The sequence below is a fragment of the Oncorhynchus mykiss genome, chromosome 2, assembly GCF_057628025.1.
Source record: "Oncorhynchus mykiss isolate SJ-2025 chromosome 2, ASM5762802v1, whole genome shotgun sequence".
Lineage (NCBI taxonomy): Eukaryota > Metazoa > Chordata > Actinopteri > Salmoniformes > Salmonidae > Oncorhynchus > Oncorhynchus mykiss.
The window spans coordinates 83,355,390-83,370,554 of NC_143023.1; the positions used below are offsets into that span (position 1 = coordinate 83,355,390).

Below are 15,165 nucleotides of genomic sequence, written 5' to 3' on the forward strand. Positions count from 1 at the left end.
TAGTGTTGTATGGCATTGAAGCTCATTTGGAGGTTAGTTAACACAGTGTCCAAAGAAGGGCCAGATGTATACAGAATGGTGTCTGCAGCGATACGCCACACCATCCCATCTGGTTTGCTCTTAGTCCCACTATCATTTATTTTTCAACAGGACAATTACCCAACTCACCTCCAGGTTGTGTAAGGGCTACTTGACCAAGAAAGAGAGTGTTTGGGTGCTTCATCAGATGACCAGGCCTCCACAATCACCTGACCTCAACCCAATTGAGATGGTTTTGGATGAGTTGGACTGCAGAGTGAAGTAAAAGCAGCCAACAAGTGCTCAGCAAATGTGGGAACACCTTCAAGACTGTTGGAAAAGCATTCCAGGTGAAGCTGGTAGAGAGAATTCCAAGAGTGTGCAAAGCTGTTATCAAGGCAAAGGGTAGCTACTTTTGAAGAATCTCAAATATAACATATATTTAGATTTGTTAAACACTTTTTTGGTTACTACATGATTCCATATGTGTTATTTCATAGCTGTGATGTCTTCACTATTATTCTACAATGTAGAAAATAGTACAAATAAAGAAAAACCCTTGAATGAGTAGGTGTGTCTAAACTTTTGACTGGTACTGTATATACAGTGTGCATACATAGGCATATTATTTATTCAGCCGATGATATAAGGTAGTGAAATATAAAGTTGTTGTACTTTCCTTGAGGGTGAAGAAACAGTGAAAAAATGATTTAACTTGCAAAATTCCAAAAAATGTTTTGCTTAAACTATGTTCAATTTAATGCGCATCTTTATGTTTTTTATTCCCCCCAGTAAAATTGGCATATATAAGAGTCAAAAGGCCAACAAAAAAAATATTTATTTATAGCCTAAAGAGGTTGAGGTTCCTTTAAATTGAAATATATTTGCTTGAAATAACACACGCATATGTGAATGCATGGTGTAGTCAGTGTTGATTCATTATTACTATGTATTATAGGCTACATTGTATTGCTTTAACAATAACTCCAGACTGATACAGTATATGATGAACAGGCTCGTGCATGCTGAATGCACATTTGAAGCTGGGGATATCCTTTCTTTTGCTCTTCAGAGTATCCTTGAATGAGAAGACAGATTCACTTTTGTTTGGATAGGGGGTGTCCCTCCCTCCACGCTTCATGTGACAAAAAAAAAGACCGCCCCCCTTCAATTCCCATGGATCGAATCACAGAACCCCAGCTTCAAGACATCTGTTCCTCTACAAGAGAGCGTGTCCCGCATTCAGAGCTGTGACCGACTGTCTGTCGTGGTACCCTACATTTGCCCGTGATTATCAGCCGAAAATGAAAATAGACGTTGACCCAAACTCACCCTGCTATTCTTTTCGCAGTTTATAGACCGGGGGGAATCGGAACGAGGGTTTTGCCTCCTCTCCATCACTCGCGCCCAAGCAGAGAGAGCAACCGCCGTGCGTCAACCCGGTGCCATAGAGTAGCAGATTTATTTTTGTCTGCCCTCTAGCCGGGAGTTTCGCATCCTCCGCGTCTGGCTTGGAGGGTGAAGGACAACGAAGAGCTTATTAAAATATCGTGATATCCGATGTGTTAATATTTAGCGTTTATGGACATTTATTTTCTCGCATTCAGTCATCGTTAGAAGACGACTGTCATAATGGAGTCAGTGGAAAAGGAGTGTGGAGCGTTGGGTGGATTATTCCAAGCTATCGTCAACGACATGAAGGTACCAGAGCTCGATGAAGTCGACAGTTTTTTCCGACCTATTGCATGGATAATCTGACTCAATTTACTGCCTTTGTTTCCTCTCATATTCTGTACCGCCTCACTGGCTATGCGAAAGGAGAAATTGTGATAAATATTTTTCCTTTATGTTACTTGCCTAGAGTGGCAGCTGCTCTGATGACGACCAACATGTCTTTGAATATAATCAAGCTGTTGATAGTTTGAGTTAATATTTGTAGGTTATAGGCTACAGAATTTGTTATACAATTATTCCATTGAAAATATGAGTTAGCCTGTACTTTTCAATAATTAAACATACTTTAAAAGGAAGTCAATAACTGAATATCAGAGTAATGACTGAACAGATTAGACAGTGTTCCAACTGATCCACTGCTAAATCAGTAATGGTTACAACAAACTGTAATTGTGGATGTCTTATTGGATATATGGCAGCTCCCTAACCTAATCATAACAAAACATGACAAACAACTGCTGTGACAGGGACATAACAAGTATGAGGCACACACTGATCACATGTTTTTAGTTTAGTGTGTGTGTGTGCCTACACATTTTCCAGTGTCTAACATCAGGCCAATAATGGAGAGGGGTTAATTGATCCAATTTGGCGACCCCTTCTCATCCAGGAAAGCAGCTCTTTGACAAAGACGTGTCAAATGAAATGGCCAGTTTGGCCACTAGGCTGTGATCCATGTTGACCATGGTCTGACTCGCAAGATTATGGTCCCAATGCAGTGTCCACCAGCAAAGATTATGATGTCTCTCTTTATTATTAGATACAGGGAGGGAGGGGAGCCTATTCAGATTATGGTCCCAATGCAGTGTCCACCAGCAAAGATTATGATGTCTCTCTTTATTATTAGATACAGGGAGGGAGGGGAGCCTATTCAGATTATGGTCACAATGCAGTGTCCACCAGCAAAGACTATGATGTCTCTCTTTATAATTAGATACAGGGAGGGGAGGGGAGCCTATTCAGGTCAAGCAGGACAAGTTCACATAGGTCGAGCAGTGGCCTAGTTTGGTCTGTTGTACAACAGATGGAAAGTGTGAACTGGCATGGTAATATGGAGTACAATGTTAGGCCATAAATAGGACTAGGAGTTTTTCTTGACCACATGATCTGACCAGGAACAACTCTGGGCCCCAGTTATAAACTATATAAATATAGAAAGTGTCACATGATCTGACCAGGAACAAGTCTTGGTCCTAGTTATAAACCTTATATATATATATAATAAAATTATTATATATAAAATGTGTGAGTGTATACAGTGGGGAGAACAAGTATTTGATACACTGCCGATTTAGCAGGTTTTCCTACTTACAAAGCATGTAGAGGTCTGTACTTTTGATCATAGGTACACTTCAACTGTGAGAGACGGAATCTGAAACAAAAATCCAGAAAATCACATTGTATGATTTTTAAGTCATTAATTTGCATTTTATTGCATGACATAAGTATTTGATCACCTACCAACCAGTAAGAATTCCGTCTCTCACAGACCTGTTAGTTTTTCTTTAAGAAGCCCTCCTGTCCTCCACTCATTACCTGTATTAACAGCACCTGTTTGAACTCGTTACCTGTATAAAATACACCTGTCCACACACTCAATCAAACAGACTCCAACCTCTCCACAATGGCCAAGACCAGAGTGGGTGTAAGGACATCAGGGATAAAATTGTAGACCTGCACAAGGCTGAGATGGGCTACAGGACAATAGGCAAGCAGCTTGGTGAGAAGGCAACAACTGTTGGTGCAATTATTAGAAAATGGAAGAAGTTCAAGACGATAGTCAATCACCCTCGGTCTGGGGCTCCATGCAAGATCTCACCTCGTGGGGTATCAATGATCATGAGGAAGGTGAGGGATCAGCCCAGAACTACACGGCAGGACCTGGTCAATGACCTGAAGAGAGCTGAGACCACAGTCTCAAATGAATCCATTAGTAACACACTACGCCCTCATGGATTAAAATCCTGCAGCGCACGCAAGTTCCCCCTGCTCAAGCCAGCGCATGTCCAGGCCCGTCTGAAGTTTGCCAATGACCATCTGGATGGTCCAGAGGAAGAATGGGAGAAGGTCATGTGGTCTGAGACAAATATATCTTTTTGGTCTAAACTCCACTCGCCGTGTTTGGAGGAAGAAGAAGGATGAGTACCATGGGGCCATGTATACCGAGATCTTGGCCAACAACCTCCTTCCCTCAGTAAGAGCATTGAAGATGGGTCGTGGCTGGGTCTTCCAGCATGACGACCCGAAACACACAGCCAGGGCAACTAAGGAGTGGCTCCGTAAGAAGCATCTCAAGGTCCTGGAGTGGCCTAACCTGTCTCCAGACCTGAACCCAATAGAACATCTTTGGAGGGAGCTGAAAGTCCGTATTGCCCAGCGACAGCCCCGAAATCTGGAGAAGGTCTGTATGGAGAAGTGGGCCAAAATCCCTGCTGCAGTGTGTGCAAACCTGGTCCAGAACTACAGGAAACATGATCTCTGTAATTGCAAACAAAGGTTTCTGTACCAAATAAAGTACCAAGTACCACGTTCTTCTTTTCTGATGTATCAAATACTTATGTCATGCAATAAAATGCAAATGAATTACTTAATCATACAATGTGATCTCCTTGATATTTGTTTTAGATTCCGTCTCTCACAGTTGAAGTGTACCTATGATAAAAATTACAGACCTCTACATGCTTTGTAAGTAGGAAAACCTGCAAAATCGGCAGTGTATCAAATACTTGTTCTCCCCACTGTATATAGAATTATTTATGCCCTTCCTCTCTCTAGGCTTCTCTGCCTCTATAAGAGGCTCAGGCTGGGATCCAGACCTGAAATTATAAAGTCGAATTTGAACTCAATTACTTACCAGGTTAAGTAAGGTCATGTCATTAGGTACACAGTATTATGTGTGTCTATTGATAAAACGTATGTCTCTGAGTAGGTGTGCTGATCTAGGATCAGGGCCCCCCTGGTCCATTCATTATAATCTAAAAGGCTAAATGTATCCTATATCAGCACTCCTACTCTGATCCCTGATATTGATCATCTACTCACAGTGGCTAACTGACCATGGCCACTCGATAACCTACCTTCTATTTATGGGGTGTAGTTTGCCAAGCACTGTAAGATGCTCAATGAGAAGCACTAAATATCAGCATTTCATACATTATTCTTTTGTCATTGTGTCTACGGGAGAAAGACAACATTTAGAGAAAGGGACCTATTGATAGTCAGCTGGAATCAATGGTCCAGATACAGAACCTTACTCAGCAGTCAGCTCATCTGGCTCGTATTCACTAGGGCATGCAATGGAAAACATCAAGTGTATTGCAACGGATAATGTAAATTAGCGTTTCTTATTGAACAAGTCCAAGTAGTCCCTCCCTGTTTTATTCAGTTTTCTACCGTTTGGTGCCTAATGAATACTACCCTGGTGCATAGTGCTTGGCTTCCTCCCGAGCCAGTCAAGGAGAGAATTAGCCATATGGTTGAACCTGGTGTAGGCTAGGTACACACTGTCAGTGTTGCAGCCTGTTGAGAGGTAACTCTGCCAGTGTATCACTGACTCCCCTATATCCAACAGTGCAACATGACACAGACAAGCCGCTAGCACCTGATGCAGTTGTATAACAGCCTGCTCTGCTCCCTTCAGATGAATTCATTAACTGAGGAAGGAAGGATCTGCCTGGATTTTGGGAGCTGTGTGTGTGTGTGTGTGCATCTTTCTTCACTGCGCTGCATGGATATCTTAACCCTACTTTCACCCTGCACCCTCAGCTGTCCTGTCTCAGCCTCCTCCTGCCATTGTCAGGAGTAGGGCTGAAAAGCTAATTAGCCACCTGTTGCAGTCCAGTGAAGACAGACGGAGAATGGCGAAGCATGGAGAAAACATTTTAATAGTGAATGTGATAGTCTTAATAGTGAAACTTGATCACTTTGAGTTCATTTTCTCATAGAAAGATATCTTGAAAACAGGGAATGATCACTTCTTGGATATGATGACGAGAGAAATAGGAGTTGAGTGAATGATCTGGGATGTTTCTTTTGCCTATTTTCCCCTTTCTCTGCAGTCTTTTCACTTCTCTGCAAGAGAAGCTGGTGAATATGTATATAGACAGCCTGTGTCCCTCTCTCTGGTCTCTATGAGGCTCAGGCTGGGCTCCGATCCTAAGCGTGTTTTGTGTTTTGGCTGGGGCCTGGAGGGAGGAAGGCAGGCAGCTGCTGGGGCCTGTAGGGAAGCACACTCTTAGAAAAAAGGGTTCCAAAAGGGTTCTTCGGTTGTCCACATAGGAGAACCCTTTTGGGTTCCAGGTAGAACAGTTTTTGGTTCTAGGTAGAAGCCTTTTGAGTTCCATGTAGAACCCAATAGGGTTCTAACAAAGGGTTATCCTATGGGGACAGCTGAAGAACCCTTTTAGGTTCTAGATAGCAAATGTTTTTCTAAGAGTGCAGGCTGCTGCAGGGGCTCAGGGCTGGAGGGAGGCAGGCTGCTGCTAGGGCTCAGGGCTGCAGGCTGCTGCTAGGGCTCAGGGCTGGAGGGAGGCAGGCTGCTGCTAGGGCTCAGGGCTGGAAGGAGGCAGGCTGCTGCTGGGGCTCAGGGCTGGAGGGAGGCAGGCTGCTGCTGGGGCTCAGGGCTGGAGGGAGGCAGGCTGCTGCTGGGGCTCAGGGCTGGAGGGAGGGAGGCAGGCTGCTGCTGGGGCTCAGGACTGGAGGGAGGCAGGCTGCTGCTGGGGCCCAGGCCTGGAAGGAGACAGGCTGCTGCTAGGGCTCAGGGCTGGAGGGAGGCTGGCTGCTGCTGGGGCTCAGGACTGGAAGGAGACAGGCTGCTGCTGGGGCTCAGGGCTGGAGGGAGGCTGGCTGCTGCTGGGGCCCAGGCCTGGAAGGAGGCTGGCTGCGTGTCCTCAGGGAAATCTGATCCAGCATGATTCCTTAAAGAGCAGGCACACTACCTGCCCTCCCATATTTCCCCCTCCCTCCCACACACCCCAGCTTTGCCCTGCAGTGAGTCAACTGTATTTTCAGCATGGTTAGGTAAGAGAGAATATGCAAGCTTGATTGGATGATGATGTATTATGTTGTTCTGAGTCATATGAGAAGGCTGAGCACAGGTTTTCCAAAGTGCTGGTCCACTGGAACAAAACATGGTGTGTGTGTGCGCGTTTAAACTAACATTTGATTCCTCTTTCATCCAGAGTTCATATCCAGTATGGGAAGACTTCAGTGCCAAGGCCACTAAACTACACTCCCAACTCAGGTGAGACCTTGATTCTACAGTATGTCTGAGACTGACTATCATGTCCTATCCATCCCACCTTCAATAGATACAAGTTGGCATTTATTGGGATGACATATATACTGGAGGCAGCTCTGCAGGGTAGTCACTAGCTGGCACAGCCACAAAGTCATAACATCGGATTTTAAACCTAACCTGAACCTGAACCCTCACCTGAGCCACACTGCTAACCTTATGCCTAAGCCTAACGTTAAATTAAGACCACTAAGCTAATTTTGTTTTCATACTTATTCACAATATACTTTGCACAGCTCTGTCTTCAGGACAAGATTAATCCCAATAAATGTGAACCTGCTCAGTAGACTTGCTACTCTAACTGTCCAGTGTTGACATTCTGGTCTATTCATAGTTTCTAGTCACTGTTGAGGTTGAATACTGACTGCTGTGTCCTCCTGTGTACTTGTAGGACTACAGTTCTGGCAATAGTGACATTTCTAGATGCCTTTCAGAAGGTGGCAGACATGGCGACCAACTCAAGAGGTAAGGAGAAAATAGCAAGATGAGTGACTAAGGGCCTCTTAAACAGTAAAAAAGAAAAGTGGTTTCCTATCTCTGTCTCTTTTCCTTTGACTGCACTAATCTGAAAACACAGGAGAAGTGAGACCAGAACCAACCTAATTGATTCCTATGTGCTTTTGCTTTCACTTTTTTAGTTATTTCACACTGAATGAATAAAATAAGAAGAGGGAGAAGCCACTTCAGACTTTTGGGAAGTACACTGTGTCTGCTCTCTGCAGTATGTAGGCTCTTTGCTCTATGAAGTGTTCCTTCCTCCCTTGATTCCTTCCTTGATTCTATCATGACATGATTGTAGGAAGGATACATTTCAAGAGTATTTGAATAGGGCTTATATACAGAGTACATTCTCCAACATGAAGAATCATGCTAGGTGAATCTACATGGAGACAGCCCACTAAACTGATCAAGCTGAGCTCATTGTATGTAGGGCTGGTGATGAGGATGTGTTGTGATCTGCTTGGTCACTGTATGGAGCGGCAGACAGATCCTCTGTAGAGCAATGATTAATAAAATTCTCCACCCGGTTGATCATCGAAAGCAGTATTTAGGTGAAAAATCTATATACACACAGATGCATGTATACACACACACACATACACACACACACACACACACACACACAACTAATGATAGTTTGCTGAGCATCTACAGATGGACTATCCAAATATAGTGTTACCATGAATATTGATACACCAGCTAATAACCAAACATATGTCTCCATCCCTGATGAGGCTGCATCACTAAACCTAAAGTGAGCTTAGGTGCTGTAACAATGGGCCGCAAGGTGTGATGAGGCTGGCCAATGGCCCACAAATAAAAAGTCCCAGTATATCTGTCATCCTTACAGCAGGCGAGCTCTCAGAGGGGCTGGATCCTGGCAACATCTGGCAACCTGAACCTGTTCTCGCTAGTAATGTTCTGACTGTGCCAGGGCAACTATTCAGAGAGAGGGAGAGAGAGAGACTAATTACTTTAAACGCTTACAGATAGGACATGATTATAATCTCTATCACTCATGTGCCAACTCACACTCCAATCCCTCTTCCAGTGACCTTAGCTGTAGGATTAGACAGACACCATGGAATCCATGGCAGCAACATCCGAATGTGGCATATACAAACAGTATGGAGAGAGATGTTATAAAACTAAAGATTAAAGAACAATGACACGGCAAGCTCAATCAAGCCCAGATCAAATATTTGAAACTATTTTAAATAGTATTTGAACTCAGGTCTTTCAGAAGACACACAGCATCCCACTGATGCCTGTGTCTATGTGAAGTAGATGGAGGTTTTGAATGTTTGTTTCTGGATCATTAGCAATATGTCAGTGAACCAATTCCATTCCATTTGTCCTCTGGGAGCCCTTTTGTGCTCAGCGCCAGTCAGCGGACTTCACAACTGCAGCCATTCATTTGGAAGGAGGAATGTCGATATTTATTTTAACCGGCTGGTGCTGGAGAACAAAGACCCTTGAACTCTCACTGCAGGCTGGGTAGTGGTTTGGGTCATTTCACCTCCCCCAGTTGATGGTACTACCGGGTTCTCAGGGTTCTCTACAAGTGTTTAAATTGCTGGTTCAAGTCAGGAAGATGTTATAACAGTGTTGTAGATAGCGAGAGAGACAGAAAGAAAGAGAGAATGAGTGATAGAAAGTGTTAGTCTGTGTGTGTGTGTGTGTGTTTATTAGTCTGTGTGTTTGCGTGTCTGTGTGTGTGTCTGTCTAGGGGTTATTGCGCCACAGGGATCTGCTCTGTGGTATGTAGTGTTGGCCATCAGGCCTGATTACCTCTCAGCATCAGGGGATGGACCACAGCTGCTGGCACAGCTGGAGATTTCACCACGTTCTTCTCCTCTAATCTAGCCCTGACACACTCACCCCATAACCCCTTTAACTCACTACCCATCCCACACACTTACAGTATTCTGTCACTCCATTTACTCATCCTGTCTTCTACCTCTCATTCTGCACTCAACCAAACACCCACCTGTCACTGGTCTCACACCCACAAATTGAGAGAGGGAATGAGAGGAGAGCAAAGCAGGAGGAGATGAAGTACTGCTTGGAAATGGACACTGGGTATTATTGGGAAATAGTCTATTTATATCACCATAATCACTGACAGGAAAAGTCTCCTGCATCTCTCTCTCTCTCCTTTCTTTCTCTTTCTCTGTCTCTCTCACAATGTATCTCCACCCAGCTCTCTCTCCTTTCTCTCCTTCTATCTCTCTCTGTCTCTCTATGTATCTCCACCTATCTCTCTACTTTCTCTCCCTCTATCTCTCTCTGTCTTTCTCTGTCTCTCTCTCTCTATGTATCTCCACCCCCTAACTCTCTCTTCTTCCTCTCCCTCTATCTCTCTCTGTCTTTCTCTGTCTCTCTATGCATCTCCACCCAACTCTCTCCTTTCTCTCCCTCTATCTCTCTGTCTCTCTCTCTTTCTCCAGCTTGGTCTAGGTTCAAGTCTGGGCTCCCAGCCGTGTGCCATGTTTTGAAACTTTATGTGCACATTTGGTCACCTACAAACAAGCAAGATTTCTGGCTCTCACAGACCTGTAACTTCTTCTTTAAGAGGCTCCTCTGTCCTCCACTCGTTACCTGTATTAATGGCACCTGTTTGAACTTGTTATCAGTATAAAATACACCTGTCCACAACCTCAAACAGTCACACTCCAAACTCCACTATGGCCAAGACCAAAGAGCTGTCAAAGGACACCAGAAACAAAATTGTAGACCTGCACCAGGCTGGGAAGACTGAAGCTGCAATAGGTAAGCAGCTTGGTTTGAAGAAATCAACTGTGGGAGCAATTATTAGGAAATGGAAGACATACAAGATCACTGATAATCTCCCTCGATCTGGGGCTCCACGCAAGATCTCACCCCATGGGGTCAAAATTATCACAACAACGGTGAGCAAAAATCCCAGAACCACACGGGGGGACCTAGTGAATGACCTGCAGAGAGCTGGGACCAAAGTAACAAAGCCTACCATCAGTAATACATTACCCCGCTAGGGACTCAAATCCTGCAGTACCAGACGTGTCCCCCTGCTTAAGCCAGTACATGTCCGGGGCGTCTGAAGTTTGCTAAAGAGCATTTGGATGATCCAGAAGAAGATTGGGAGAATGTCATATAGTCAGATGAAACCAAAATATAACTTTTTGGTAAAAACTCAACTCGTTGTGTTTGGAGGACAAAGAATGCTGAGTTGCATCCAAAGAACACCATACCTACTGTGAAGCATGGGGGTGGAAACATCATGCTTTGGGGCTGTTTTTCTGCAAAGGGACCAGGACGACTAATCTGTGTAAAGGAAAGAATGAATGGGGCCATGTATCGTGAGATTTTGAGTGAAAACCTCCTTCCATCCGCAAGGGCATTGAAGATGAAACATGGCTGGGTCTTTCAGCATGACAATGATCCAAAACACACGAAGGAGTGGCTTCATAAGAAGCATTTCAAGGTCCTGGAGTGGCCTAGCCAGTCTCCAGTTCTCAACCCCATAGAAAATCTTTGGAGGGAGTTGAAAGTCCGTGTTGCCCAGCAACAGCCCCAAAACATCACTGCTCTAGAGGAGATCTGCATGGAGGAATGGGCCAAAATACCAGCAACAGTGTGTGAAAACCTTGTGAAGACTTACAGAAAACGTTTGACCTCTGTCATTGCCAACAAAGGGTATATAACAAAGTATTGAGAATATTTTGTTATTGACCAAATACTTATTTTCCACCATAATTTGCAAATAAATTAATTAAAAATCCTACAATGTGATTTTCTGGATTTTGTTTTCTCATTTTGTCTGTCATAGTTGAAGTGTACCTATGATGAAAATTGCACAGGCCTCTCTCATCTTTTTAAGTGGGAGAACTTGCACAATTGGTGGCTGACTAAATACTTTTTTGCCCCACTGTACCTCCGTGTACAGGGGTTAGTGTGGGTAAGTAAAGTTAGCCTGGATTTTAGAGTGGGTGATTTAGTCCTCCATATTTTGATCAAGGTGAGCGGGGCATTCACATTGGGGAGAATAGTTACTATAGGTCCCCAATTCTGCCATATTTGGATGAGAGAAGGTGAGTTCTCCATATATGGGTGCGTGAGGGAGAATGGGGAAGTTAGTACAGACAGTGAATGAGGGTGGATGGGTTGGAATTTCCAAAGCTCTCTGGAGGGAGGGAGGGGCGTACAGTTAATCCTCTTATAGCTCCAACGCACATAACAGAGTGGGTTTCCTCTCTTCAGATTAACAGAAGCAGATCCCATAGCTTTAACATACACACTACAGTCTGCTGATCACTGTCATGGGAGGTGTGTGTTCATATACACAGTACTGAAGCTAAGTGTACTGTATGCTAGATCTAAACACACACACTCACATATACTCTTTTCAGATTAATTCACATACACAATTGTCTAGTCAATCAATATACACAGATCAGCATATGCTCTCTCCCTCCCTTTTCTCTTTCTCTCTCTCTCGTTCTCTCTGTCTCTCCTAGTAGATCAGTGTGTCAGTGAGGCAGTAATCCTGCTTGGCCGCTGTGCTTCTCTGGGTTGGCAGATGGCACTGATATCCTAGCCCGGCATCTGGACAACCTGAAGATTACTGTCAGCTTTACCATCATAGCAGTGGATCTATTGTTAAAAAAAACAGTGGGCCCTTGTGATATGGGGATATGAGTCTAGTTTTAATGGGGAGATGTGGATGTAGGAGTGTGTACTAGCCTGGTTCCAGATCTTTTCATGCTGTCTTGTCAACTCCTATGGTCATTGTTGGCCAGACAGCACAAACAGATCTGGGACCAGGCTAGGAATGTACTGTATATAGACGAGACACAATCTGTGTTGTGTATAGGCTGTTATATGATGTATGTGTAGACTGGAATATGTATGGGACCGGATTATTTAGATGTGGACATTGTGTGCAGGGTATTTGTTGTTGAATACATGGTTATTGCGTGATGCTCTTCACCATGGCAGGCTATTCCTACTGATTGTATTGTATTGCTCTTGAGTCTTGAATGAACACCATCGTTACAGCGGTCTGTCCGTCCGTCTGTGTCCGCCTGCCGGTCTGTCATGGCTGTGGTGGCTCTGAGTTCCCATGTGCTTTCAGAAGCATTAACCTCAAGGCCTGTGCTAACCTGCGGTCGCCTCCTAAACCCCGAAATGAACCATTCCAATGATTATTATTACTACAGAGAACGGGAGGAATGGAGGGAAGAGGAGAATAATACTATAGAAGGAGAAGAAAAAAAGTCTCTCTTGGCTCTGTGTAAGGAACACTCTGCAGGCAAATACCGAGCAAAGAAGACAAACATGAGAGTTGAGGAGAACACTGTGTTCAGCTTTATCCTGTAAGGACCGGGTGGAGGGGAGCAAGGGATAGCAGGAGAGGGAAAACAAATGGGAGAGAAAGAGGGACTGAGAAAAGAATGCAAACTAAGGCAATGAGGGAAGAGAGTGAGTGAAGGAATAAAGATACGGCTTGGATCATGGAGTTAAGAGCGTGTTTCTCAACCGGTTTAGCAGGACTCTTTGGAGATCCCATTGGGATCCCTTAAAGGGATACTTTGGGATTTTGACAAGAACCATTTATCTACTTCCCCAGAGGCAGATGGACTTGTGGATACCATTTCTATGTCTCTGCGTCCAGTGTGAAGGAAGTTAGAGGTAGTTTTGCAAACTAGCGTTAACGCAATGTTTGGAAAATCTATGGCAACAGCTGGCATGCTTCCTGTTGCCGTCAGAAGAGGCTGGTGGGAGGAGCTATAGGAGGACAGGAATGGCTGGAATGGAATTAATGGAACGGAGTCGGGCATGGTTTCCATATGTTTGAAACCACTTATTTCATTTCAGGCATTTCAATGAGCCTGTCCTCCTATAGCTCCTCCCACCAGCCTCCACTGGTTACCATAGACTGCCAGTCTTTGCGCTAACGCTAGTTAGCAATTGCGCTTAAGCTTGTTAGCATCTTCCTTCAAACTGCATGCTGAGATATAAAAATGGTAGATAAAGGGCTTCATTGCCAAATTCCCAAATAATCCTTTTAAGAGGTGGAGGCAGACATATCTTCATGGGTGATATCTACAGTATTACCCAATCTGCTCACAGTGAAATTGACCTTGAAAACAAGACAATGGAGGAAGGGCACATGGATGGAGCACAGAGAGTGAGACTGGAAGGCTACTTGTTGTTCGAGACTAGAGTGAGGAACCTTTTAATGTTCAACTAGAACGATACGTAAGACAGACATCAGTTTCTCAAAAACATTAGTGAAAACAATGAGAGTCTATAATATTATACACACTGGTGGATCGCATCTGATTGTGATCCAGTGACTGTAGACTGTGGTGGGTCCTTCCAGCATCACTCCCTTAGGTCAGGGTGTCCCTGACGGTCAGCTCTATGGCAACGCTCCGTGCTCTGGAAAAACAGTCTGGGGAATAGGCCTATACATCTCCTCTGTCTCCCTCTCTCTTTTGTCACTTTTTCACTCTCTTATTTTCTTTCTTTCTTTTTCTTTCCTTCTCTCTCTCTTTCTATCTTCCTCTGTCTCGTAAAACGTGGTGTTTTTCTCCTGCGTAGCTCCCTGATGAAAAGCACATCTGGAAAAAAGAGAGACAGACACAGACAGGATTATTTTTAGCAACACTTATGTCCCAAGGCAGGAAGCTCCTTCAGCAGTAAATATCTCTACCTCCTCCTCTTCCTCCTCCTGTCCATCATCCTAATACAGTCCAGAGGGTGTTATTGACTGCATAGTCCACACCACACTGGAGGTTGTGGAATCTGTTGGTTGTGAAACTGTATAGTCTGTTAATAACTTATGGGCCATAACCTGGGCCATAAGGTGGCCTGAGTCTCACAAAGACAGACAGGCTGGCAGGCAGACAGATGATAGATAGACGCACGTGCACACGCACACATACATTGAAAAACCTGGCATCCATGGCTGCACCTGCAGTGGACCAGTTCCGTTGTCCCCTTATCCCATCACTCGTCAGCCCATCCTCAGTCTATTGCCTCTTTTATCTTCTCCTCCTCCCCATCTTCTTTCATCTATTCAATGGCCTCCGCTGTATCTCTGCCAGCTTGCTCTCTGAACCTCTTAAAAAAAAAGGGGTGAGAGTGGGTAAAGGGAAGAGCTTGTGTTCAAATCAGTCTGATTATCGTCAGCGGTCACTGCTTGGCAAAGGTGCCAACGTGAGGTGTAACAACGTAATCCTTTGAAGTTTGTGCTGGAAGAAACTAATCTTTTGCACTAGGATATTTCCATAGCTAACTAGCTGGATAAGATTCCTATTTCTTACATTTATTTATTTATTTATTTTCACCTTTATTTAACCAGGTAGGCCAGTTAAGAAAAAGTTCTCATTTACAACTGGAGGGTCAGTAATAATATGGGGGTGAGGTATTATTTAAAGATTGGCTGTGTACAGGTACAGTGATCGGTAAGCTGCTCTAAAAGCTGATGCTTAAAGTTAGAAAGGGAGATATAAGACTCCAGCTTTAGTGATTTGGTGGGTCAGAGAATCACCAGCAGCAAGAGCGACATCATTGATATATACAGAGAAAAGAGTCGGCCCGATAATTGAACCCTGTGGCACCCCCAT

At 44.2% G+C, this 15,165-nt stretch overlaps 1 protein-coding gene across 4 annotated transcripts in view; it reads left to right on the plus strand.

Moving 5' to 3' along the window:
• Positions 1-1,014: 1,014 nt before the first annotated feature.
• LOC110497903 (protein MTSS 2) overlaps positions 1,015-15,165 on the plus strand; it is a 39,117-nt gene continuing 24,966 nt past the window's right edge. For 2 of the 4 annotated variants that reach the window (XM_090209766.1, XM_090209780.1), the window contains exons 1-3: positions 1,098-1,719; positions 6,933-6,994; positions 7,440-7,513. In XM_090209766.1, the coding sequence (XP_090065892.1) occupies positions 1,651-1,719; positions 6,933-6,994; positions 7,440-7,513 (205 nt within the window). In that variant the 5' untranslated portion in view covers positions 1,098-1,650. Of the gene's footprint in view, positions 1,720-6,932; positions 6,995-7,439; positions 7,514-15,165 lie in introns of all 4 variants that reach the window. The other 2 variants (XM_021574379.3, XM_021574395.3) reach the window with 2 other exon arrangements.